This window comes from Necator americanus, chromosome V (genome assembly GCF_031761385.1).
Source record: "Necator americanus strain Aroian chromosome V, whole genome shotgun sequence".
NCBI lineage: Eukaryota > Metazoa > Nematoda > Chromadorea > Rhabditida > Ancylostomatidae > Necator > Necator americanus.
The window spans coordinates 16128944-16155885 of NC_087375.1; the positions used below are offsets into that span (position 1 = coordinate 16128944).

Below are 26942 nucleotides of genomic sequence, written 5' to 3' on the forward strand. Positions count from 1 at the left end.
GGTTCAACGCTCAAACAAAATATGTATGTACACAGTTAGTGTGAAGACTATGTGAAATGTAACAAGTTCTACAAACAAGTTATAAACTGTGCAGCACTAACAATTTATTTCTTTGGGCAGAAATGAGTAGTGGATTTGGAAATCCGTATCTGAAAGTTATACGCAATCCTAAAAGTGTTCGTTCTTTCGGTTAAAAGAAGAAGGAACATAACCTCGAACCTAAATATCAACCATTACCCCTTCACTAGGTTCGGGTATCAATATGTATGTCTATGTATGTCTGCGTCTAGTTGCTGTCGTTTTCTTGGACGAAGTCTCCCTGCGACTAGAGTAGAAAACATCGATTGGTGCATCTTCTAATCGTGTGGGAATCTCTTCACAGTCAAAGATAACGTCCGTTGCCGTGAAACTATTCCTGATGGAGCACAGGATGATAGATCTCAACTAGACAACTAGAAGCAGATGTAATAACAAAACGGACCACGAAGCTCAACCAATGCTTCACGAGACATTCCACAAAACATCCTCTTTGAGAAGGTTATGTTGGATCGCCAGTTAAAGCAATACTATGTTCAGATGAGCTCATACATTTGATTTCCAAAAGACCACTTTAGGACCTTTCCGTATAGTTAGAAAATAAGAGATATAATTTTGGGGAACAGAAATATGGCAAGACTGTTAGAGAAGCAGGCATTTTCTAGCTTGTCATGGAGATTCATACGAACTGGGCTACATTTAGAATTATCTGCTATTATGGGCACAGGTAGTGTAGGGGCGGGTGTAGCACAGTCGGTAAAAGGTTGTCCCTCCAAGATCGATCGGAGGTTCGATCCCGCCCTAGTGCTAACCAAGCCCTTCATCCCATGTGGTTTGAGTTGTCAGATTTGAATACACAATATGAAGTAGACGTTACGAAAAATTTATAATAAAACGACAGAAATTGAAAAAAGAGCAAACAAGCGATGTACGTACTTCTTGCTGCAACTCTTGATATTTAGCAAGCATAATCCTAAACCTTCAATTCGGTGTGGAACTTGTGGATGAATAGGAAATCCACTAACTCTCCTAAACCCTATATTATGCACAGTTTCAAAAGAAGGTCAAAATCCAAAGTTTCTACAGAGTTCGTTATCTATAACAACGTGTTTTGAAAAATCGATACAGTGGTGGGACGATAAAGATGGCTGCAACGACGAAATGGTAGCCAGAATACACTTCGAACTGAAAAAGAAGTGATTGATGAAGAGCAAAGCCATGGAAGAGGAGACATGAAAAAAATGAGCAAGCACATATCTGTTCAATATTTTTCGAATTCCTCTCGTGTCTTATCACAATTATCCTAGCGTTACCGTACCACACATTTCTTGATTTACTAGTTAGGTCGTTTTCCTCCAAAAAGGATGCGACAGCAACTCGTATAACCACAGAAAATACACATGTTTTTTCCCTTATAATGCATTTCAGATAATCTACATTCACGTGATAGTCATCGGAATTGTTACTACCCACTTCGTAACTAAATCTGCATACTCAAGCAAGCTTACTTTTGGCATCTGGTCTTCTACAAAGAGAAGGCCTAATGGAAGCATAATTAAGAATATGTGAATTTGATGTACAAGCAGCGTATCACGGAACTGAAGTAGCACGGAAACCACCCAAACATAAACTTCAAGTTGTAGATTACAGGCTCTCATCCTCCGCGTTCTAACGTTCCTCGCAGGAACGAACACCGTTTCCACGTCGCTTTTTAGGACAACTGTACGTTTTCCCGGGGTTTCTGTACTACGTCAACTCCATGAGACGCCGACTTTGAAAATACGTCGTTTACCTGGGGTCTTATGCTTAGAGCTAGACCGAAAGAGGATACAACGACAAGTGTAAGAACTGATTGAAGCACAAGGGCTATAAAAGTGTTCAGCCCAAAAACAAGTCCATATGATGCCATTTCTAGCCCATTTGCCAAGTTGAACCTAAAGATCCAAATCCTTGAAGCCAGGAAAAAATCCATTAAGATCCCCGAAATAGGAACTTACTGGGCAATCGCTATCATTGCCTGGAACAGAACTCTGTACACCACGTATCCGATATACATACCAAGAAGACTATTTGTCTTGGAAAGAAATAGAAGTACAAGTGCGTCTAACAAAGAACACATTGCGAGACAAAGTTCGCCCCATCGAGACCAGTCTAATCGAAGATACTGCACGAGTAGAACAACAGGAAGGCCTAAACGAAGGATAGGTCGGCGACACTCTTTTAGCACCATCATTCAAAAAGAATCACCGGATGGGATATCAAAAACCAACACTGCAGAAATGAGTGCAAACGTCAAATTTTGTTTAAAAAACTGTTTAAAAGTTATTCTTGTCGACAGTGTGGATATTCGACGAGTTGACAGGCGCATCGTAGTGCAAATTAAATTAGTAATTGGCCCAAAACTCTAGTCAGTTATTCAGCTCAAATAAGCGGCATTTAGTCGCACGGTCAAGTTCAAAAAAGGAGGTTACACCGATTTTACTTTCCCACCTATTAGAGGACACAACGCCTCAGTCAATCCATTGTAGACCTCGGAATGTTTCACGTCAATGATCGTTCCCCAAAGCGTCTGAGTGTAGTTTCCTATCTGAATGAGAGGTCTAGCTTTCAAATCACTTGGTATTTACCCGTAACATAACGAATTTATTGACCTGATAATTCGCACAGCTTGCCAATGCCCACCATAATGACCATTTCATCATGAACATATTTCCGTAAATTTTCTTAATGTCGCTTATCAATGTCTTAAAATGGAGTTTAGCGAAATCCTTGTACGTTGTGCTGTTCTTCGGAACAGTCTCCGGCTTCAATCCTGAATTGAAATCCTGTTTCTGTTGACATAAACAATTTACTCGTCAGACTTAACTCACTCATTAACTTAGTAAACACAAAACACAGCACCAAATGGAATCAAGCGTCTACTGACCTACAGCGATGAGTTTCTTTTCATAGGCGGTTTTCCATGAAACTGGTGGTAGAGCAAGGGCAAATATCAGTGCGACCCCAAGTACTGCCAATGAGATAATGTTGAGTGTTTGGTACGTCCCCCATTTCAGCAGAATAATCAGTTGTGCTAATGAGTAGGACGCAAATCGACCAAGAAGAAGCGCTCCATGTGTGTACGAAGTTACCCTGGAAATGCTCGACCTTATTATTGTAGTTTGAGGACATTCTAAAAGAAGTAGGTTCCTTAGAAATATGTTTTCTCTTTAGTATTTAGTTGGAAAAAGAGGAATGTGAAAATAAATAGACTGTTTTAGATTGTAAAATTCTTTTATTCTTCGTTTTAGTTTCATTCTTTTTAAAAGTTTTCGGCACATTTCGCACCATTTCTTACTCCACGCTTCGACAAACACAAGGATTGGAATAAAAACCTAAACATGCTTCAAAATTACAATGGAGTTAGGGAACAGTTAGCAGTTTCAAAAAAGAGAAGAAGAAAGAAAGATCTGTTGTATAGATCAAACGTCAGACGTAGTTCAAAACGGAGCCAGTTGATAAATTTGTGTTACTATTTTATCACAATTAAGGTCTGAAATACATTTAAAAAAAAACTAAATGAGCAACCTCTGAAAATTCTTCTTTGACACATTAACATAGATATAAGCGAAGTAAGCTATTTCGGTAGCTGTAGCCCAACCATAGAAGAATTCGAGGATCTAAACTCGTTAGCTTGGAAGTGGCTTGAAAGCGCACAAAAATTACACAAACTCACAAAATCTGTAGGAACCTGCCTGAGGGCTTTCTTGGGACTCTCTTTAATGCATTATCAAGTAATTTTTTACTTGCTGTCATCTAGTTTCTCCGTTTCCTTTGTTTCACGTCCAACAACCAAATGTGTGCAACACTACATGCTACATAGTTTATTAACTGTACAGACGAACAAGATGAAGACAGTGCTATGTGTTTATATGTATTAAAAGTAATAATAGCACAACTAATATCATTACGTGTTCGAAAATCTCCTCCGTTTTAACAAAAAAAATCACTTAAATGAAATCCCCAGATATCTTGCATTTTTGCATTTATTACGTTGTCGCTATCGCCCATACAAAGGATGATGCCCTCCTTGCAGAGCTCGACTGAGTCTCATTTAATGAAGCTTGCCATCAGTTCTAAACTCCTTGACTCCTGAATTTTCTTCTTCCAGAGCGGGCGATGACCGAAGAAGTAAACGTTTGACAGGCAACAATTTTGATTTCTGCAACATGCAAACGGGCGTTGTCGATGTCGACTGAACAGCCACAATCATTTTTTTCGGCTATCGTGCTTTACGATAGCTGAAGTTGAACAACCTAACTCTGTAGCAAACTTTGCTTGACTACATTAAAAGGAAGCTGGCAAGATAGCTCTTCGCCTACTATTGGCCTGGGGTATGCCACAGTGAGTTTCGAGTTGTTTTGGATGGATCCGCTTCGCTATTCCTCGACTTATTGTTCTCTCAATTTAGATTCCTCTGTGCTTTCTATCTCTCGAAATTTGCACGTCCGTTTTGAAAATGTTGCAAGATATCTCGACATTTACATTTGCTAGTGACGCTTTCTCCAAACAGATAACACGACATGCAACGAAATTCAGGCAGTGTCTTCTTTTGTGAGTAGTCGCGTAAGAAACATGCATACACTGGGACTTTTGGTTGGCCATTCCTATGATAATTCTATGGACGACGACCTGAGGTTTGCTGCAGCTGTGCAAGCGGCTCCGCCCTGGGCGGTACGAAGGAGACAACGACTAACTCCTCTTATCTCCGCAATCCGTGCGGAACTAGCAATGACTCATCTCTATCGCAACCCTCCGGAACTGCGCTAGGCTTCCAGTCGTATTGACCCAAATATATAGTCGTGTCAAAAAGTCGTCAAGCACGGAGCACTTACGGCGGTTAGAATCGTGGTGGGACCATTGTTAACTGCAGCGGTGGATGGTGCTAGCAAAGGTTCCCACTCAATCCCAGCAGCTATGCTCCACCGCGGTGCTTCTGCGGCACCGCAGCCGCTTGCGCAACTTCACCGAGCTTCATTCTGTTTTGACCTTTCTGTACCTCAACCTTATTCATGAAAACACTACTTTATCACCTTCAACTAAGATGCTTGCAATCGTTCCTAAGGACAACTTCTTTAAACATTTGCGGAGGTACAATACAATGATCGTACTAAAGCGAAATTTATATGTGTAATGTATGTTGCATTCGCCAGGAGCCAAAAGACTATTTTCGATCACTTTTTTTCAGGTATTGCTTCAAGTGAGGATTCATTTCATAGTCTCAAGCGTGTGAGTGTGCCGCGTCGTTTCAGCCTTGGTGTCAGACTTACTCAAGAATTAAGCAGTCCAATTTTCTGCAAAATCATATATTGCAATGCAAGACAACTAAGTACCAACCTGTTGGGCCAGAACTGAACCGAAGAACACAAAAATGATCCAAACTGCAATGTACGCCAACGCTTCCAATACTATCACCGGTTTATACAGCAGCAGATCAGTAAGCAAGAAAACAGGTATGAGAGCAACCAAGTAACTGTACGTCCAAATCGGATAAACCTAAGAATTAACAGTATTTGTTTACAAGACTTACAAAACTTATTCATGAGAACAAAAAAGTTTCCATCACCATTATCACCATTATCTTCAAAATTACTCATCATTATCTTCAAAAATTATAGAATGAGGCAAATTATCAAATACATGGTCATTTATCTTCTCAACAACACTTTTTGTACACTATCCAATTTTGTACCCAAATAAATTTAAGGCCTTCAAGAAGGCTACGATAACTGGGCGTATGCACACCGTAGACAAATCGTTTGATCGCCAACGGTATCTTTCACGGAAATTTCCAATGTTAAACTCCTGCTATTAATAGACAGGCTTGTGACATTTCCCGTAAATAGACGAGAACGAAAAGGGAATGCAAAACATCACCCATAAATCCAGGAGATAGGGGCAGCCGCTGAGATATCATTCTACCGACCGAGATAACCCTTTGCATCTGTAGGAACTTAAAGGCATCACTCTACGAATCTGAGGTGGTACAAATTTCAGGTGGATTATTCGTAAACGGGATGGGGGACTATGGAGAGGGGGTAATTCCGTCCATTTCTTCCTAACTGCCGTAAAAAACGGCCCGGAAGATACGGATTCAGGCGTTCTGGCGCACTATTTTCTACAAGAAGTTCGACTGGAGCGCGCCAGCCTTGTGCGGCGCCGCATATTCCGGGCCGTTTTTTACGGCAATTAGGAAGAAATGGACGGAATCACCTCTCTCTATAGTCTCCCATCCCGTATACAAATACTCCACCTGAAATCTGCATCACCTCAGATTCGTGGGGTGGTGCCTTTAACGAAATGTATCCAGGATTGAGTAACAAAGCAACGAGCAACGCAACTGCATACGCACGACTAATGAAATCGGAGTTAGTAACTCTCTTTTCGTCAATCAAAGAGGAGTAGGAAATGCATTGTTCAATAAAATGATGATTGATCCTTTTGATGCCTCTAAATCCTACCGAAGGTGTTGCGGATTTTCTCTGCGATGCTTGTTAATACATCCTATTTTCTTTTCCCATGCCTTCTCTTTCTGGTGGTTAAAATAACTTTAAGAAAATAAAAGAGTAAAAAAACTAGAAGTATGTAAAAGTATACAGAAGTATATAAAGTATATAAAAAAAGAGTGTGAAGTACATATCGGTGTCTGTAATTTGGTAGAGCCTTATTCTGCTGATTCATTCTCATTCCGGCGGGTATGTTCAGAAGACTTGGTTGCCAATTCACGAATATGACCCCTATTCTTGTTGTTAAACAACTTCACAAAGTCAAGATAGGAGATTATGTAACTGTGCAACGAGTGAAAGAGAGAGAAAATAAAGAGGAAGAAAAAAGGGAAGAGAGAGTACAAATTGTTCATCCTTTAATTCTAGTGCTCCTTTAAAACTTACGTCGGCGTTCAAGGTGTGCTCGGAGATGTTCAACGTTTCATGCTCGTACTGATAGAGGAAAGGTTCTGTTGGACGAAATTCTTTGAGAAATCCATAGGTGCACAGCAATATCGTTGTAGTGTGCCATTTTGTTTTGAAGAAGTCCATCTGTGGAAATGCAACTTCTTTTCTCTGTCTGATTCCTTTCTCCCAAATCTCATCTCTTCTCTTTTCAACATAATGTTTTCAAGAATTTTTGTGAATCTATAGTAAAAAAAAGCTCATTTTAAAGAAGCACGGTATAACAGGCATATATAAATAATCAATAGCAATAGAACAAACTCGTGTAATAAAAAATTCAGTTCGCAGGTAAATTGAAATCCTTAGTACACACTATTTAACAGATGTAACACAGGAAAACGTAAAATATGTCCAAAAATACCTACAAAAAATTCCATTTCACATCATACATATAGTTACATAAAAACTAAACTGAATAAGAACCTAACTTGTCAAAACGAAAAAACATCAATAACGAAGAAAAGCAGTAAAATAATATTGGTTTTCTTATCTGTATATATTTCCTGTTATGCTTGGAGACGGCTTGCAAGGAGTAAGCGTAAATGAGAAAAACGCAGATAAGAGAACGTGAGAAATCGATTGTTCCCTCATTTAGTACCATTAAATGTCTATTTGTGCAACTAAGACATCTGCTGTGATCAAATGGCGACACACCTTAGAAAGTTGTATAGGTGGTTTCCCTTTTATTTAGGGCCATGAGCCCTCCCGACCCTCACCAGGCAAAAAAGAAATAGGCGACACAATTTAAGCGCTAGGTTTCTCATAGTACTTGATTTTCTTAACTTTTTTTTAAGGAAAATAAGCCATTTTATAAAATGTACTTCAGTTTGTTCTCTATCAAGGCTCAGTTCGTGTCCAATGTGTGCATAGGGAAAGAAATAGGGAATCTTCAGAATTGAGAGACTTTTATCTAGATATTATGTCTATCTAGATAGATAATATGTATGTATTGTGCATCACCCCACGAATCTGAGGTGGTGCAGATTTCAGGTGGAGTATTCGTATACAGGATGGGAGACTACGGAGAGGGGGGTGATTCCGTCCATTTCTTCCTAATTGCCGTAAAAAACGGCCCGGAAGATACGGCTTCATTCGTTTTGGCGCGCCATTTTGTACAAGAGGTTCGATTGGAGCGCGCCAGTCTTGTGCGGCGTCGCATCTTTCGGGCCATTTTTTACGGCAATTAGCAAGAAATAGACGGAATCACCTCCCCCTCCGTAGTCTCCCATCCTGTATACGAATACTCCACCTGAAATCTGCACCACCCCAGATTTGTGGGGTGATGCCTTTAAAGCTAGTTTTAAAAACTTTACCTCCGGCTATGCAGACTTCATTATTCCAAAATTTCTCTAACAGAAAAGTTACAATCATGATGAACCATGTCAGAAGAAGAAAAGTTTCAAACATTTCTAATTCTATTCTGAGAGTTGTTTTCCGTTCAAATGTTCCTCAGAAGAACAAGTGTCATGCAAGTGAGCAACTGTGACAGAGCTCTGAGTGTGGGTTGAGATCGACTTGCGATTCTGTACGATACAAGAGTTGTGTGGTTTCCATACGCGATATCGCCTCCGATATCTAATGCGAAAAGTCTTTTTTTATCCATGGAAAGAATTATTGTCATCATTTCTACGGTGCGATTGAACCATTTGCGGTGTATGTGATGCTTTTTGCCTTATCTTTTCTTTTTTTCTTATATGTAGGCACTTTTTTGGACCAACAAGAAGTTCGAACGATCGAATTAAAGAAGACAGGGGACAGAGAGACATATTTGAAAGTTCACAATATAAAAGCGATTTTCTCGAGCGCTTCAAGAGATCGCCGCATTTTCTCCTCCCCAGCTCACCCAATACAAATGTTACGTTGTTACAGATGGTTCAAGCTAAAACATTTGATGAGTTGTAAGATAGAAAAAGGGTGACGTAGAGAAGGTACGAATTTCTCTACAGGACCAGTATGTTAATATCTGGAAGACTATGCACCGTACCTGTGGTTATAAATCCTACAAAAGGGTTCTAAAAAATGTAGCTAGACGTCCTTGCAAAAAGGCTGCTGTCGCAGCGATGACAATTTTCTTTTTGTTTATCTCGGAGGTAAAAATTACTACGTAAAAGTACATGAATTTGTACAACGATATGAGAATTCCTTTTCAAGACACAGAAAGCTCCATTTTTTCACGAAGCTACGCCACGATTTGAAATAATCTCAAACTATGGACAGAATACTACGGGAACTGAAAGTGTAGATCATATCTCGATTCTACAGTAATATGCGCGAAAACCAAAAATCTGAGGAAATCATGCTTCAAACGGATGCCTTTTGACGTCCATGCCAAGATATTCGCCGTAAAAAGAATTGGAAGTTGAGCAGTTAAAATAGCTTGATGAAGAAATATAATTAAAAATTAGTAGGCGTAGCGCAGTGGTGAGGGATGCTCTTGCGACTGCGCAGATGATAGTTCGGGACCAATTGACGGCAAAAAGCAGCAACGCCACCGGGTCGACATGCTGGCGTTTAACTTGTTGGAGAATGAAAACTTTGACTTGATGAAGCCGTCGTAAGTCAGGATTTATTGGTGTACATTTCGTCAGTGACTCGTAAAATGAAGGTTACAGTAATTCGAAACATGCAAGCTGGTTACACGGTTTTGTGCGCAAACCTTACCTTCAGAGAAGGTAAGATTGGGCGGGATCATCCTCATATTCGTAATCTACACCGCGAACTCTGTGTTCTTGATCAGGTTTCCCCAATGTCAATTACGTGAAACATTCTAGAAAACTTTCAGAAGCACTCACATGAGAGCAGTAAACACTCTTCTTCAAAAAGACAAAACGTTACAAGAAGATGCAAGAGGAAAATGTCAGAAAAAGGAAGAAGAAATGAATCGTGCTTTTGGGAAAACAACAACTTTCCTAGGCAGGCATGCCTTCTGAGGGGAAAGTTTATCTGTGACGTCATTTTTGCAGTCATGTGCCCATCTCTTAATGAATCAACGAGGTTCTCATAGTAAGACGGCTAAACACAGTGCTGACACATTCTGCGGGAACCGACAGACAGGCAAACCAGAAATGAACAGCCCTCTGCACTTGCGTACTTTGCATTTGTTGTTAGTGCACGGATTTGTCCATAGGACTTCTCGGCGGAAGATCGAAGTTTTTCAGCGTGAAAACTATGGAAAACTTCGATCTTGCGCCGAGAATTCCTGGCAAACGATCGCATGTTTACTTTATAAATAATGCGATTAATAGGACGCTTTCTCTCACGAACTCAATTGATTTTAACGGATGAAAAGGTGATCTTCACACTCAAATCAGCAACTTCGAGTTCTTCGCGAGTACAACAATAACTACATCAATTAGTAGACTTTGTGATTCCTCACATCAAAAACATTTATTTGCGCTAAAAACAAACGTTTGTAGAATATTCATGAACATAATTTAAGTACTAAGGCGATGAGTGCTTCTCTGCAAGCGTGAATTTCCCGTTTCGGAACAAGCTCGTGTTTCGAATGAGCAACCTTGATAGTTCCAGCACCGAACAAGTATTTTCCTTCAAAAAAAAAAAATAAGGCAGAGTAGAAAATAATGACAGAAATTTGCATATGATCGGCTGAAACTTTGCCTTTTAGCGAAGAAAGCCTTGAATAGTAAGGCAAGTCGGTGTTGAAGGCGACTTGATCGGTAGGATAATCTAATGGAGGATTGCTCAACACGACCGGTTCATTGAACGATATGACTTCGATGTTTGCTCGACCTTAATGCACCGTAAAGAATACCCTATGTATTGTTTGGTCCTGGCCATTCAACAACGAATTAACGAGTGCGCGAGTATGAACGCCCCCAGACGTGTCCGACTGACGCGACGCATCCGTGACGTACACCAGAACTCTGCCGAACACACAAACCTTTCTCCTCTCTAACCAACCCAATCGAATGCACATCATAGTGATCCATTTGAACATTCTGTACATTTGAACATTTTTAAATTGAGTACCTGCAACAATTTCTTCCAACCTTTTCTGAGCGTCAGCAACAGATGTGGTAACACGCACGAATATCCTAGCGTACGCATTCTCTGCCCATGCGTTCTGAGCTTGTCCTCCTTCCATGATTCCTATGTTCACTGTTGTTGCTCCTAAACATAATGCTGTAGTATACTTATACTATAAACACAAAGGCGATGTTTGATCAACGTTGCTGCAGTGATGGTGGATCTTCGAAATGTTTGATCTTAACTTTAATTGGTAGAGAAAAGATAAGATAATTAGAAAAGCGAATAATATCTGCCTTAGAATTTTACGATCGATACCTAAAATAGTGCACGGAAAAAGCACTTGGATGGTTTGAAAGCTTTCATATTCAATTTTGACATTTTTGTCTTCAAGAATCTCTAATCCTTAAAGTAATGCGCTCAAGAGAACATGCATGAGAACATTCATGCTTAATAGTAAAAGGACCCTTTCCTGGCCTTACGACTACTACTTGCAACCCAGTTGGAGGTCAGAATAGAGGAAAGTAAGCGTATTTTCCTCAGCAATAGGTAGCAGAAATTATGTGTTTGCTGATGATGTTTAATTTAGTGCATCATTACGGAAACCGTAGGGAAAACGTAGAGTTCGGCTTGTATTTACGGAAACAAGCGTGGCTCTGAGCAACTTCTCCTAATCGTTATGAAAACGAGATGGAAGACGGCGTTCTTTCGTACGAAATCGATTGCAGCACGCCACCCAATGTCCGGCAACCGATTTCGTAGGAAAGAACGCCACCACGTGCATTCAGGAATGAGCGATCGAGAATCAGGGATGTCTCCTACCCGGCCTATTCGAGTGAAACCAATGAATAGGCGGCTGAGGGGACTGGAGTGTGGACATGGGCGCGTTCTAACGTGCCTTGTAGGAATAAGGGTAGCGTGTTGCAACGTTCCCACCCCGATTTTTCCATGCTACGTCGATTTCGGGATACGCTGGCCTTAAGCATTGTATAGCACGCCAAGCTCCTATTGCTAGGAAATTTTTGCGTGCAGTATGACCAAAAGAATCTCCATAGCATATTGTTGTATATCCGCGATATCCCTGCGCGCACAACTGACAATGCAGAACAATTAGAAAGACGGTACGTACGATAATTGACAGATGACACCACCTGTGGTCATTACCAAACGATGGCGCATTGGATCATCGGGGCGAGTGTAGCGCACTTGGTAAAAAGTTCGGCTGTGACTGCTGTAGGCAAAATAATTTCATCCCTCCACGTCACGTTTGTGCCAAACTTTCTGAGCTGATAAAATATTGACTTGATACATCGGGCACTAACAGAAAGGCATTGCCTGGATCAAACACGCCTTCATAAACCTTAAACGATTCCGAATTGAGTCGAACGTGTTTTCGCATCCCAAGCGGATTGATCAACAACACACGATTTATCCTTTTAAGGTTGTCATTAATATATTAAGAATTACGCTCATTACATATTACAGAGTTTCATAACTGGTAGAAATTAATTCTGAGACACATAGCTATGCAGAAATACTGGATAGTATTAATATTAGATTAGAATTTGGAAGTAATTTGGAAGAAGTAAAACATTTTGCCACCTAATTTCCTAAAAGAAATGCGCAGTGTATTTATGTTTTCTTGTTATGCCAACGAGGTTTAGGTGAAACTTTCTTATTGGCCTGACGTTTCGAGAAACTCGTCTTTTTCAAAGGCCTGAAAATGGTTCGAGGTCTTTGATACCATGCATATCCCATCAAACTCCTCCTCTCTCCTCGCCAACCCTCGATATTGTTCCAAGTACACCACGCAAGACCTTAAAAGGAAAACAACTGACCAGTTTCACCGACTAGTGGGGTTGATGAACCACCGCCTTCTTAAAGATTGCCGTCGAGGCGAGTGAGATCTACGCACTGTGCAGTATCCTTAAGTACTGGTGTCTGGATAACGTAAAGGAACTGCATGTGGGGCAATCTTATGGCTCACAGAGTGTTACGAAGTCGTTAGAAGTCATCTGTAATTGATAAACACTCATTTTTGTTATTCATGGGCGGATTCCTGACCGAAATCCAGAATGCGTCCAATGCCTTCCTAGTAGATATTTCTTTCTCGTGCGCTAATATCGTACATTTTATTTCGAACTCATTTCCATCATGCTCATCATTTTTGTGGCGCCCAAACGGTGTCATCGCACTCTCTCACCTTTTATCAGCCAAATGTTCCTTAATATGCACGTTCAGCATCCTTTCAGTTTCTCCAATATAAATGGCGTTGCACTTATCAATTACCAATGACTTCTTGCCGTTCGTAACACGCTGTGAGCTGCCCCACATGCAGTTCCTTAACGCTATCCAGACACCAGTACTTAAGGATACTGCACAGTGCGTAGATCTCATTCGCCTTGGTGACAATCTTTAAGAACGCGGTGGTTTACCTGAAAAAACTGCTCAGTTTGTTTTCCTTTTAAGGTCTTGCGTGGTGTACTTGGAACAATATCGGGGAGAGAGGAGGAGTTTGATGGGATATGCATGGTATCAAAGACCTCGAACCATTTTTAGGCCTTCGAAAAAGACAAGTTTGTCGAAACGTCAGGCCAATAAAAAAGTTTCACTTAAACCTCGTTGGCACAACAAGAAAACATAAATGCACTATCAAATGCCGAAGTTTCAAGAAGAGAGGACTTGGAGACTCTTGGACAGCACACACCCTCAGTTTTTCGACGGAATTAACAAGCCCCTATCAGCGACTCCAATATTTTTGTCCCAGAGTGTCACTAGTAAATAGCCGTCATGATCATCCTCGTCGATTGATTGATGTTGTGGTCCTGAGATTTATTGCCGGCCTTGATGGAACGGCCGATGTTTTCGTAAGAGACGAAAAAACACTTTCTAGAACACTTCACAATAGTCACTGATCGTAGAAAGAGTTACTTGAGTCCTGAACTTCGATATTTCTATAATTCTAGTCTAAAACGGAGTTTCATCTCAGTTTCGTCGGAATAATGGAGACAAAAACGTTGATGTGGGTCGCAGCAGAAAACAGTCACATTTTGGAAAAAAAATTTCTTTTCTTTGCACACATACATCAAAATACTGACCGTAGGTGTCATCCTTTGGCCATGCATAATTGAGCACATCATTGAGAACAGGAATCAGCTTGTGAATAGCACTTTCCCCCTCCGACGGATACCCAGAGTGACCAGCCTTTCCTTTGCACCTTACGACAACCTGAACTCTAGTAGAAGAAAAAGCAAGTGATTTTCTCCTTGATGACAGCTGGCGAACCTTCAATGCTCCCTTCTGAATAGTTGCAAACTTTAATTCTGTTGGCTCTCCTACAACTAAATATTCCGGTTGTAAAGCAGTGAACTCGTTGGCCTTCTGGAATTTGGGGAATTCGGAGAAGTACGCACAAACGCATCAAAGAAACCAGAACAAAGTCTGTCCTCATTCTACAGTTTTCGAAAAAGAGCAAATCTCTTCCAAAAAACAGTGGGTCATGATATTTCTCACAAAACTTTCGGTCACAAAATTCTTCTTCTACACTCACCTGACACCTGAACTTACATGATGGTAGAAAAAGTAGACAAAATTCCCAGTATAGCTAATAATGAAGTCCTAAACTGTTCGATGAATAAAAAAACTCTTTACGTTCGGAGGAGTTTAGTGTCGTCACCGTTTCTGAATCTTCAAGAAAAATTCTGTCTTCAGATTTTTTTTCTGGGATTAAGAGGAGAGGACAAGCTAGACTGCAAAAAGAAAGCTGGATCAAACATATTCAAAATACTGAAACTTTTTTGTACCTTCTTTTGCATTATATCCACGCATTTCCAGATAAAAATATTCCCAGCGTTGCGTGGATGTGAACCATATTTTCTTTATGGAGTGTTCTCCTATCACCCGTAATGTGTCCATAATGGACAGAATTCAGCCGTAAAAGCGCCGGAATGACAACGTTAAGGTCAAAGATCTATGAGTAACCGGAATGGAGCGACCATAATTGTGTTGCTATTATTTGCTTCCTAGTCTCACCTGCATTCCGGTGTGATTAACCTCTTCATCAACGACGAAGAGAAGAGCAAGTTCTCTGGCAGTTTTAGGATGCTTATCAACCAACGCTTGAGCTGCGGTAACCATGCAAGCGATTTGTCCTTCAAATACTTCCTCATATTTCTTCCACGAATCTCACAACCGTTAGGAAGCAACCGAGCTGGCTACCACCATTCACCTTTAGCGTCGCATGCACCTCGACCATAGATGTTTTGCGAATCTTCGGTTGGAGGAATGAAGGGAGGAACAGTGTCGAGATGACTGTTGAACAGCACTCGAGGCGCTAGAAAAGATCAGAGCTCAACTTTTAAACCGAAGGAAGAGGAAATTTCTTAGTCGAGAATCTGAAAACATCCTCTGATTTCTATGTAGCCGACTATGTCTTTCATAGGGTCCTTACATAATTGTAAGAACATTCTTTGTAGAAGATTTTGGGGATTTAATTGAACATTCGAGTTAAAAAGCACTGACTAGGTAGCACACTATGCCAAGAAAAAAATCGTAAAACATGGATCTAGAACAATGACCAGGAATTGTAGCTGCTCACACGTCTCCCAGATAACTACAAATTTTATCATTTAGCACATAAAGACACTTGCATTGAACAGAGGGAGAAAATTACTCTTCAACCAATTATTTAACGCATCTACACAGAGGCAATACTCTTCCTCTTCGCTCCCCTCACTCTCTCATCAAGCTGTAGGAAAACGAACACAATGAAATTAAAACGACCTCATTTTTGGTGTATTTGCGTACGCGATACGCGTGGTGTTGCATTCGACAATTTCAATCGGACTGATCAAATGAGCAATTCTTACTGGAGCGGGCGAGGGTCCCACCACGAGCGCAACAACTTGAGCAATTGAATTCTAAGTCCTGTCGTTCTGACATGACAGCGCCAAACTTTGAATTTCTTGAAACTGTACTATTTAAAGGCATCACCCCACGAATCTGAGGTGGTGCAGATTTCAGGTGGAGTATTCGTATACGGGATGGGAGACTACGGAGAGGGAGGTGATTCCGCCCATTTCTTCCTAATTGCCGTAAAAAACGGCCCGGAAGATGCGGCGCCGCACAAGACTGGCGCGCTCCAATCGAACCTCTTGTACAAAATGGTGCGCCAAAACGAATGAAGCCGTATCTTCCGGGCCGTTTTTTACGGCAATTAGGAAGAAATGGACGGAATCACCCCCTTCTCCGTAGTCTCCCATCCTGTATACGAATACTCCACCTGAAATCTCCACCACCTCAGATTCGTGGGGTGATGCCTTTAAGAGCTGTGGACTGCGGAATAAGTGCAGGAGCACAGCAAAGCGTTTCATGAGTTCATTATAATAAGTACGTTAACACCAAATGAATACATCAACAGGCCTTCTCATTAATGATGAACAGTGCTTGTTGGAAACTAAATTCACTAAATTAAGTTTTCTTTTCACCAGTCTTATTGATAGAAGAGTGAAATATCAGAGAAAAAATCAAATTTTTTAAATCGAATTTTGAAACTGAAAAGGAGCATTAACTCACAGAATTCTTCAAGTGGTCTACGCGTGGCGAGCAAGTTGAACCTCGATGAGTTCCCATTCAGCGGTTGCTTCACAACAATCCACCCATTCTGCTCTAGTCCTACTTTTAGCATTTCGCCAAATTCACCTGAAATTGTATGAATCCACAGTTAATTAGAATCAAACAGCGTCCATGGTAAACAAGGGTGAATTCTTCAAGTTTAACCATACCACATATGTATTTACTTCGTTTCCTTTACCCTGGGCGAAACACCGAGGAATTATCCCCGAGCAATATACGGGGTGATTGAAAGTATATCAGCTAAAAATCGAAAAAGCAGAACTGGTTCTCCACTATATGAGGATCATTAGAAAAAAGAAAAAAGCAGCGGCAAAAGAACCAGAACGCTATCTCTGGGCTTTCTGTCGGTCATCTTCGACGGAGCCAACATAATATGACGGAAGGAACGGAATAAGCCAGAAAGAACTTCTAGGTCTATTCCACAGACGATCTAAGTCGGGTCACGGAAAGTCTATTCAAAAGAAAAAAAAACCCTGGAGTCCTATCAGTGAATTTTCCTTCCAGCCTTTTTCACTCAGCCAGTAAAATCCTTCACTCAACGGCTTTATCGACAACGGATAAGTATATAACGTACACGAGCACTCTAATATCTCCTACCTCTGAAAGTCCTCGAACGATGAACTCAAACATACCGTTCGAGTAAACAAGGAACTAGAAAGCAGAAAAAGAAACAATGAAAGAGAAGAAATGCTCAGTCTCGTAATGCCCAAATCTTTACTCACGGAATTACACACAGGGTGACTACAAAGTCGAAGAAATCAATTTTTTTCTTTTTTTTCTGCTGCAAGCGTCATCTTTCTTGTGCTCAAAACTCACCGGAAATGTTAAAGCGAATTCCTCCTAGCAGCGACTGAAAGAAAGTTTTCAAAAAAAAATAGAATACCAATGTGAAAAAAAACTTAATGTAACTAACCAAATAAAGTTAAGGCACGAAAAATCGAAAGGCAACCATTTCAAAGAATTGATATTTCAGATCTGATTCGGAAGATCTATGTATGAGTGCGGCATCTTCTGCTCATGAATGAACATGATCACGATTACTCTCCTGATCACTCGTGTAACTTTTTGATTCGTTCCTCCCCTGACGTACGCCATGGAAACTCATACCTTCCCTTTCTGTGGTTGAATCGACCCTCATGTAATCCAACAGTAGCTTCTCCACATCCGTGAAATCACTTCCCGCCATTGTACAAAGCCTGAAAAATAAACATTAAATCAGTCTGTTCAAATACATGGAGGCATATTATCGTTTAAAAAAGAGTATCATTGGGACAGGATTTGTGTACCCTGAAAGCTCGTTACAGCATAACTAAATCACGACTAGATTTTTGAGCATTTTCTCCAGCCACGAGCAATAATTTTCTGTTCACATTGTGTTGATCAGAAAATACCCCAAAACGTTTTTAGTGAACATAAGGAGCGTTGAGTGCAGTGCGCGCAAGGCTATCAGCAGTTGTTTAAAGTAAAAATTCCATCAAAATTATCAAAGTGGAAAAACCTTAATGGAACAGATTTAGGCATTTTCCAACGGAAAAAAAGTTATTGAAGACTTATACATTCGCTATTTTCTTAAAAGATATAGCGGGATTTCTTTGTTTATTCTTATTATTCTTATTATTTTATTATGCAAAAAGAAATTCTATTATTTGCTCAAGATATGCGTTCTGCAGATAGTTTTCAGGTATTTTCTTATTTTTAATTCACTTTGTATCTAACTTAAGTCACTGAAGAAATTCAGATTTCTCTAGAGAACTATGTACTTTAAGCTGTTTACTCTTAGAATTTATTCTTGACAAAAACAGAAATAAACAGCAAGAGGAAGGCGTAGCAGCACGTCGCAGTGTGTGCCGATATGATTATAAATGAGGTTTAATCGATGAGAAACTTTGTGTCCATGGGTTCTCTCGCAAAGAAAAGATTGATAGGTTATTCGCTCCGCCATAGATACGCATGAAATCATAATTGTCCTTATTTACTGCGCGTTCTCCGGAGTGTTAACTAACAACGAAAATGAAGCTTGCGTTTGGTAGGAATCGAATACCCGACGAATGCTTAGAAGGCATCCATGCTAACCATTACAACACGAACGCGTATGGATCTCTAATCGTTAAGTACCCCTTCGCATAACTGAGAACTATGTTGTACAGCGGTATAAGTGGCTGTTACGAACTGGTCCACTTTCTGCTACGCGTAAGTATATTCGTATGTGACGGACGTCATTGGCAACTGACCACGTCGAAAAAAAAGTCAAATTCTGTTGCAAAAGTTACGACGAGCAAATTTTGCAACAGAATTCCAGATGAGTTCCCTTTATTGTTAACAAACTATATAGGAACCAGTATTAATGAATTTAGGATTGGAATCATCGTTCAAATCCCGTGATTATTTCTACACGAGTAAAAGGTGGAGGTCACCAGTAAGAAAGAGAAATAGTTCCTTGCCGAGAATTCATTTCATGCTCCATAAAATTCTTGTTGAGATCCGTGTTTGTCCTAAGGTGAAACATAATTTACATAAATAATGCAATAGAAATAATACAAATATCAAATGTGTGCAGACCCCTTCAATCCACTTGCACTCCCCAATACGGTATCGTTTATGTGGTTTAAGAATCAAATAACATGGTGCTAATAAAGACGAAGACATAATTAATGGGGAGAAAATTATCCTCTCACAAATGCGAAATCAACATGTAGTTGATTCTTGAAATCAAGTACTCCATTACAAGTGATCTTTTTTTCACTTATGCAGCAAAATCTGGTGATCTGACAAAGTTCAGAGATAATTCGTACATAAGTCCTAGTTGACAAGACAAGCAGTGCTATCATAGCAAGTCTATGGTCGTTGAATAAATAGGGGAATGTATTTGTTACATCCGTCGGCATTCATCACCTAATTTTCCTTGAAAATTTGGATTTGAAAATGCCAGCGCCCCCAAATAACTACGTTGTTTCTCCGAAGATTTCACGTGAAACTATTTAAAGTGATCCTCAGCACAGTCAAGTGCAGTGTGGAACTGAATAACCCTAGACAATGAATAACCTAGTTCCTGACGTTGCATTTGAGCGCGCCGAACGTCTTTCGACCATGAGCGGAGATAAAAGTTCTCCCAAGGTTAATGTCGTTGTAAATTTCCGTCGAATATTACGGTTGGTTACCTTTGCCTAATGACTTTACGACGATTTACCATATGGACAGATCCAGATCGAAATCCATTATTGGAAAGAGGAGAACAGCGGTATGCAGAGTCATAGTGGTAAGCGAATCCAGAAACCCTGTGTTTTCCAACAGACTTAGTTTTTTTTTTACGAAGCATGACACGCTAGAACAATAAGAGGTCATTGATGTGGGAATAAAGGCTCGTACCGTGAGAAACAGAAAAAATGTTAGGCACTGCAGAAAGGAAAGTATGGCAGATTTGTAACATATTGAAGCATCGCTCAGGATGTGTACAGCTCTGCTACTATGGAGATGAGCAAGGTCCCAACTGACAGTACATAAACGTTGTCTACTTCACTTGCAATAGATACAGTGAAAATGGTAGGTGCATCAGCTTCTCTAACATACTCCACGAAAACGATTCTTACTAAAAACACAAGAACTGGAAAAGAAGGCAGCGGTGGTGCGAATGAAACTACAGAACGATGACGAGGAGCAGGGAAAAATAGAAAAAGTTACACCAGCCGCCGTCCGTGTTGTTTTAAGACACGAAGAAAACTGTCGTTTGAATTTAAAAGGAGATTGAGGATCTTTGTTTCTTGTTGCTGCCTGACTATTGCATTTTCTAAGAATAAATCTGTTTGTAAAAAACGAAAACTGAGTATGCCAAGCCCATACCATACATGCGATAGCCGGACTAGTGCTTCGACCCCTTTCACCTTTGCACAGTTGGCGAAGGGACCCTCTTCACTTTTGGACGATTGGCGAAGGGATCCTCACTATTTAAGCTGCACCCAATGAGCTCGACTACCTTCACCTGAGGAGTCCTCCTCCCTATCTCACCTATGGCCCATACCAAGTAGCCTTGTCGTTGAGACTGCGCTTTTTGTGAACTCGCAAATGGTACCCTTTCACCTGCTTCTACTCGTTTACTAAGGCTCGTTGTTCACTGCAGCATAAAAACTCATTCATTGTATTAAATATATAAATATAAACCATACACTAGCTTGCTATTGACACACACTACGAAAACATTTCTTGGGAACTGAGGGTAGCTTCAAGGGACTAAATACGAAAGTGCAGTACCTCAAATATGATTTAGCAATTGATTCTCCGGAAATTTCCCTTCTTTTCCTCGCAACCCCAAACATTTCTGCTATTCGAAGGTTTCCCTTTCGCTTCATAAAATATAAATTTCATTTGAAACCAACTTGTAGATACCAAATTGAATGATCTTCAAGACGGAAAACTGTTTGCGCAAATTTTTTACTTCAATGAGGGGATGTTTTGTAAGGTTGAGGTGAAGGTTGAAACTGTTTTGTATGGTAAACGTCCCAGCGACTCCCATACAAAAAATAATCTTCTATGTAAAACCTAGATCACATACTTCCAAAACTCAGTTATTTTCATTTGTTTTTAGTTACTACATGAAAATGGGGAATAGCGCAGTCGGTAAGAGTTTCCACTGTCTGCAAGATCGATTGGAAGTTCGAATCTGCCCTAGCGCTCACCAAGCCCTTCATCCCTCCGGGGTCGATAAATTGGTACTAGACTTGTCTGGGAGGATAAAAACACTGAGCTGACACATCGGCCGGCTACCACAAGTCATTGTAGAGGCCAGTTACACGTAAGTTAATCTCAAACGATTCTGAATTGAAGTGACGTGGTGACGCATCTCAAACGGGTTGATTAACGCCAGAGACTTTATCCTTTACCCTTTTATATAAAAACTTACTGAACATCCAGATTTGACCGTTATTAACCAACTAATTTCTAAAACCAAAACTCTTTGCCGCATCTTTCCCAGACATATTCAACAGCAGTACCCAATAAAATCAGAGAAAGTGTTTGCAACAGTTAAGTTTTGTACTCCATTATATCTTCCCTCCCCCTCCCGAAAATATTTGAAAACACTGACTGTAAAAGCCCACTTTCGTAGAGTCGTAGTAGTGTTCATATACTGTATTACTTTCTGTAGTACTGTAATATTATTGTTCCGCGAATTTCCACCAGACTTTCGAGTAAGTCGAATAAAATTCGAATACTTGCTCAAAATACAGCTATTTCTAGATGGAACACCCTGTTGAGTATAGAGTTCAAATAAAGAAGAAAATTGCGGAAGCGATACGAGTTCGTAACACAGATAATCTCGGAACTTACGGAATTCGTTGTGCAATGAGGTGACACCGAGGTCTAGTGTTTTATTATCCAACTATGTAAAAAGAGGTAAATAACAGTTGAAGAGTGCATTTTAGCTTTATAAGGAATAAAAAAGTGAACGGAGTGCTCTGAAATGCGGTCTCGTCGTTCACGGTAAGTTTCTAGAGGCGCAGCTCCAAGGAGTTACACTTGCGGGATGATTTTCAAGTTCAAAACCCGTAAAGTTTTCTAGTTAATCTATTTATCGGTATTCTGTGCAGCGCTGTAAGGCAATAAACATTATGCAGCCCCACTCAACCGTACGTTTTATTGTCTGGCGAACGCAAATGGCTTTCAGATTGATCGAGGCACGTATTTAAGCTTGTAGTACCTGTAAAAAAAGAATATGTTGAAACGAATATGGTCATAAGCGTAGACAGCTCCAATTGACGTGAAAAGTGTTCAGTTGAAAAACATCACCAAGTTTCTTGGATGAAACAGCGTTGTCGTATGTACACCAATACTATTTAATAGATTTTACGTTTTTTGTCTCTACATTGTGAAGAACTATAAAATAACGGCGAAACGAAATCACTAAGATAGCAACGATGTCCCCTTCCGAAAAATCCTTGCACAGTTTGTAACCTCTAGTGTGCGAAAAAAAAACATTGGTGACGAGGAAAAAACCAGTTCTCAACCGAACTGGAGATTTGAAGTCCTTTTATTTTTTATGGATCGTGCAGAGTTAGAATCAATATCGAGGTGAGCTGTAAAAACAACGAACGAGCGAACGAACGATTCCTAACCATATTTGATTAGGTGCACATTGCCCCAATTTGTTGATGATACATCGTTTCAAGAGCTTCCAAGCAAATAAATGTCATTAGTATTATCATTATTCAAAATATCAACGACTTACTGGAATGTTTCAAATACAATATTGAACAACGAGAACAGCGGCGAACAGATAAAATGTTGGAAAAGCGAAAAATCTCGTCAGTCGTATTACAAAATGAGCATTACACTACGATTTCGCTGTAAACGAAAGATTTTCAAGAAAAAATCGATATAAATCTTCTTTCCCTCCAACCGTCATCACTCTGATACTGAATCAAGTGCGGTTAGAGTGGTGGATAACCAGAAGAGCGGAAATCTAATCTCGCAACACAACTACACAAAGGCCTACTTGTTGGAAGGTTCGTACTTGTTAGGGTATCTGCCAGCAAACCACGCGAACAAAAATACGCATGTGGCCAGCGGCGTTCGGAAGAAGAAAAAGGAATCTTAGAGGTAGGAACACAGGAGAAGGGGAGAAATGGATGAATAACAAGTATGGTTTAAAGGCATCACCCCACGAATCTGAGGTGATACGGATTTTAGGTGGAGTATTCGTATACGGGATAGTAGATTATGGTGAGGGAAGTGATTCCGTCCATTTCTTCCTAATTGCCGTAGAAAACGGCGCGGAAGATACGGCGCCGTACAGGGCCGGTGCGCTCCAATCGAACTCGTTGTAGAAAGTAGCGAGCCGGAACGCTAGAAGCCTTATCTTCCGGGCCGTTTTCTACGACAATTAGGAAGAAATAACGGAATCACCCTCTTCCCCATAATCTACGACTTCGTATACGAATGCTCAACTTGAAATCCGTACCACCTCAGATTCCTGGGGTGATGCCTTTAACGCATAGCCACCATCAGCCTTACGTGTCACCATTGCGCGGATTTGGGCAACAGCGAGGATGTACTGAGCATACGTTCCTATGATGATCCGTAAAAGAATGTGAAGTTCTACACACTGCACATATTTCACGGCAATATTCTTTCACGGCGATTTCACAGCAAATAACGTTCCTGGCGTTAATCAATCCCCTTGGGATGCGCCCCCAAGTTCACTTCAATTCAGATTCGTTTGAGGTTCACGAACGCCTATACAACGACTTGCGGTGGCTAGTTGATGTGTCAAGTCAGTGTTTTTATCCTGCCTGACAAGTCTGGTACCAATTTATCGACCCCGAAGGGATGAAAGGCTTGGTGAGCACTAGGGCGGATTCGAACCTCTAATCGATCGTGCAGGAAGCGGAACCTCTAACCGCTACACTACACCCTCCCCCGACCAATAAGATATCGGAAATGTGTTGGAAATCCAGATATTACAGAAGATTCTGATACAGTTGATTAAAAGAAAATTTGCCTGTAACAGTAGCGGCATGTAGAACTAAACGCTACTCTTTTTAAAATAAATTTGAAGAAGAAAAACCCTAGAGAAGTTTTTCGAGCATGTCATTTATGTTCCATATATGTATTTTCTCGCGTTGTTTCATTTTTTCGTCACACCAAAATCAGGAAATTGTGGAAAAGGCGGCATAAATCGCTTCGCTTATCTATTTCGCATGTTTATTTCAATGTTTCAGAGAGGCTTTCAAACGTTTGCCAAAGAAAAAAAGGGAAGCAAGATGAAATGTAATTCAAAATATGTGTGACAGCAACTAGGACATTGTCTTTCTAGTGGTTGATGAAAATTTAAACATATAGCTTGAGAAAAGAGAAGTTTCACTGAAGCCCTTCTCTGGTTTGCGCTTTGATGACGTCATCATCAAGATGACAGTCAGTTGATATTTTGCTACTTAGTCACATTTTCTTCCATAGAATATTTCCAAAAACATCATTAATGTTGTAGGGAACTGCATACGCGAGTCTCTGTATTGAACATCATTTCAGCCAAACATTATTCATTGTCTCCACGGGAGAAATAGACGAACGTGATGGCTGCAACTACAACAACTACATCACGCTTCCCTTGATATTACAACAGCCCCTACCCGATGAAACCATCCAGGCTAGACACAAAGGAGTGGTCTCAATGGAGGCGTAATTGGATAATCCATAGGCAAATGTTTAACCCTCAACATGTATTGCGAGGCAATTAATACGACTAGCATATTTTCGGGGGAAGGGGAGTGGGCGGAGGGGACAAGCAATGATAGCCTGATAAGATATCAATCACCAATTCGGCAAATAAACAAACAAGCAAAACAAACAGTAAGGTCAATGAAGTTTTGATCTTAGCTGAGCAAATCAATGATTCAGCGGTGTCCAATGCGTTATCTAAATTGTTCAGTCGGTCTAATGTGATTTCAACATTTTCTATCGCACACACTAATCCACTTGTGCAAATGCACCAGATATCATAACCTTTTATGTATAGTAGAGTGAAGACGACGTGAAGCACGGCCCAGTTGCTTAAGCGGTTGCCCTCGAAGTGACGCGCTTGAAACTGCGGTTGGAATCGAGGTGGGACCACTGCGAACCGCAGCAATGAACGCCACTTCGAGCGCAACCGCTTACGCAACCGAATTTCATGTCGTTTTGACCCGAGTATAGGTGCTATTTTTGCTAATATACTATAATAATTTTTGCTAATATATAATAATTTTTGCCAAATGTAATAAAATTGTTCTTCTAAGTAGTTACTGATCTACTTCAAAAAAAAACGAAAGCTTTCTCGTTTTCCTGAAATACAAACGCTTCTCACATTCTGTTTCCATTTCTCTTATGCCAAAATGGATCCGCAACTCACTATTCCGAGTCTATTGTCGAAGATCTGGATTCGTTTTTCCTCTTTTTTTTCACAGATAAAAACCGAGTGGAGACTGGCTTTATGGATAATGTTCGCTAAGCCCTTGTCGCACGACTGTGTAGCATTTTAGTAGGTCTAATTGCAAGTGAAGAAATGCGTATGTTTCTGCGGCCTAATGAAGCAAACACCTCACAACATAATAAATATGTTAAAACAGCGTCATCGAGCTTACTATAGAGTTCGAATTTTCTTTTATAAACTTTAAGCGGTGTGGTTGTTCTTCCAAATGAATTACTTCCGCGTGCTCAAAGGTGCCATCTATGCGAAGAACATGAAGTTGCCATAGAAAGAAATCGCATCTGCGGTTCTTCGTACTGACGCTCTGTATATCGCAGCTCCATACCTTGAGTTCTAACTTTTCTACCACAATTTCTTCCGCACAGGGATAGTTGTTACTGATATTCTTAAACCAATAACTACAGTAAAGCTCAGAGGTGATGGATACTGTGACAGTCATCGACGTTAAAAATCTAACTTAACTTTATGTAAAAGCTAGAATCATTTGGTATGCAAAAGAAGCGGTTTTTGTTAAGAAATGGGAAAATGAATAAGCGAGTAGCTACGTAAATAATTCAGTTCAAGGTGAAAAGCACGACTATTGTCTCCAAAAAGTACAAATTTGGACGACTCCAGAAAATCTGCAGTCCAGTTTAACTTGAATTGCTGAATATCGAAAGATACCAGGAGGCTTCTGACTGCGGGCATCGGGAGATTTGAGTGACTTGTCTCGAACTATCCAAAGGATTAAGATGACAAGAAGAAGTTCCTAGTGACGTTCTGGCAAGCAATAACTTTCAGTTTGTAACGACAACAAAGCGACGGCACCAGTCGCAGGCGGCTTGCCGTGGCTTATTGGACGAGTTCCTTCCGCGCCGATGTACGAGTTAATCTGGGCGGAGCAGCAGAAATCCGTCCAAACGAAGAACTCGCCGTCGGCATGGTAGCTGTGGATGCTGTTTGTTTGAGTGACCATAGGAACTGGTACTTTGTGCATTCGAATCCATCTTTTCATCAGTGGATTCTGATCCACTCCTATTCTCTGAGATTTCTTTTCAGTGTGTCTTTGCATGTCTTCATAGTCCTAATTCATTTGGATTCATCACCTTTCCTTTTTTGTTCATTGACTTTTCATTTTTATATTTACTGAATTCGGGTAAAATGAAGGTGGGGGGAGGGGCAGCGGCGGTACCTTTATTTTGCGAGACAAATTATTGGATCAATCAGGGCCCTAAGATCATAGCATCAATCCTAAGAATTAGAGGATCTATGAGATGGAAGCTAAAATTAGTAAGAAAAAATAGTATGTTAGAGCGCCGAGAAATATGGGCGCCATTGACTGCTCCCCCCCCCCCCCCCCTGAG

The 26942-nt window shown here is 40.5% G+C and overlaps 2 protein-coding genes across 3 annotated transcripts; both read right to left on the reverse strand.

Moving 5' to 3' along the window:
* Window positions 1-1128: 1128 nt before the first annotated feature.
* Window positions 1129-7112, reverse strand: RB195_014040 (uncharacterized protein; the record flags this gene model as incomplete). The annotated part of the gene is made up of 9 exons (XM_064204137.1): window positions 1129-1221; window positions 1829-1970; window positions 2034-2226; window positions 2527-2623; window positions 2688-2848; window positions 2963-3168; window positions 3604-3695; window positions 5413-5571; window positions 6966-7112. 9 exons carry the CDS (start codon window positions 7110-7112, stop codon window positions 1129-1131), a joined length of 1290 nt encoding a protein of 429 aa, XP_064060018.1.
* Window positions 7113-10446: 3334 nt separating this feature from the next.
* Window positions 10447-26554, reverse strand: RB195_014041 (uncharacterized protein; the record flags this gene model as incomplete). 2 transcript variants are annotated; one of them, XM_064204139.1, is made up of 11 exons in its annotated part: window positions 10447-10571; window positions 10644-10775; window positions 11016-11156; window positions 14111-14240; window positions 14298-14393; window positions 15045-15163; window positions 15241-15345; window positions 16587-16712; window positions 17754-17842; window positions 26263-26347; window positions 26407-26554. In XM_064204139.1, the coding sequence occupies 11 exons, from the start codon at window positions 26552-26554 to the stop codon at window positions 10447-10449; spliced, it is 1296 nt and encodes a 431-aa protein (XP_064060019.1). The 2 variants fall into 2 exon arrangements, with proteins under 2 accessions (XP_064060019.1, XP_064060020.1); XM_064204138.1 differs by lacking the exons at window positions 26263-26347; window positions 26407-26554 and having other exon boundaries at window positions 17754-17832.
* Window positions 26555-26942: the final 388 nt, after the last annotated feature.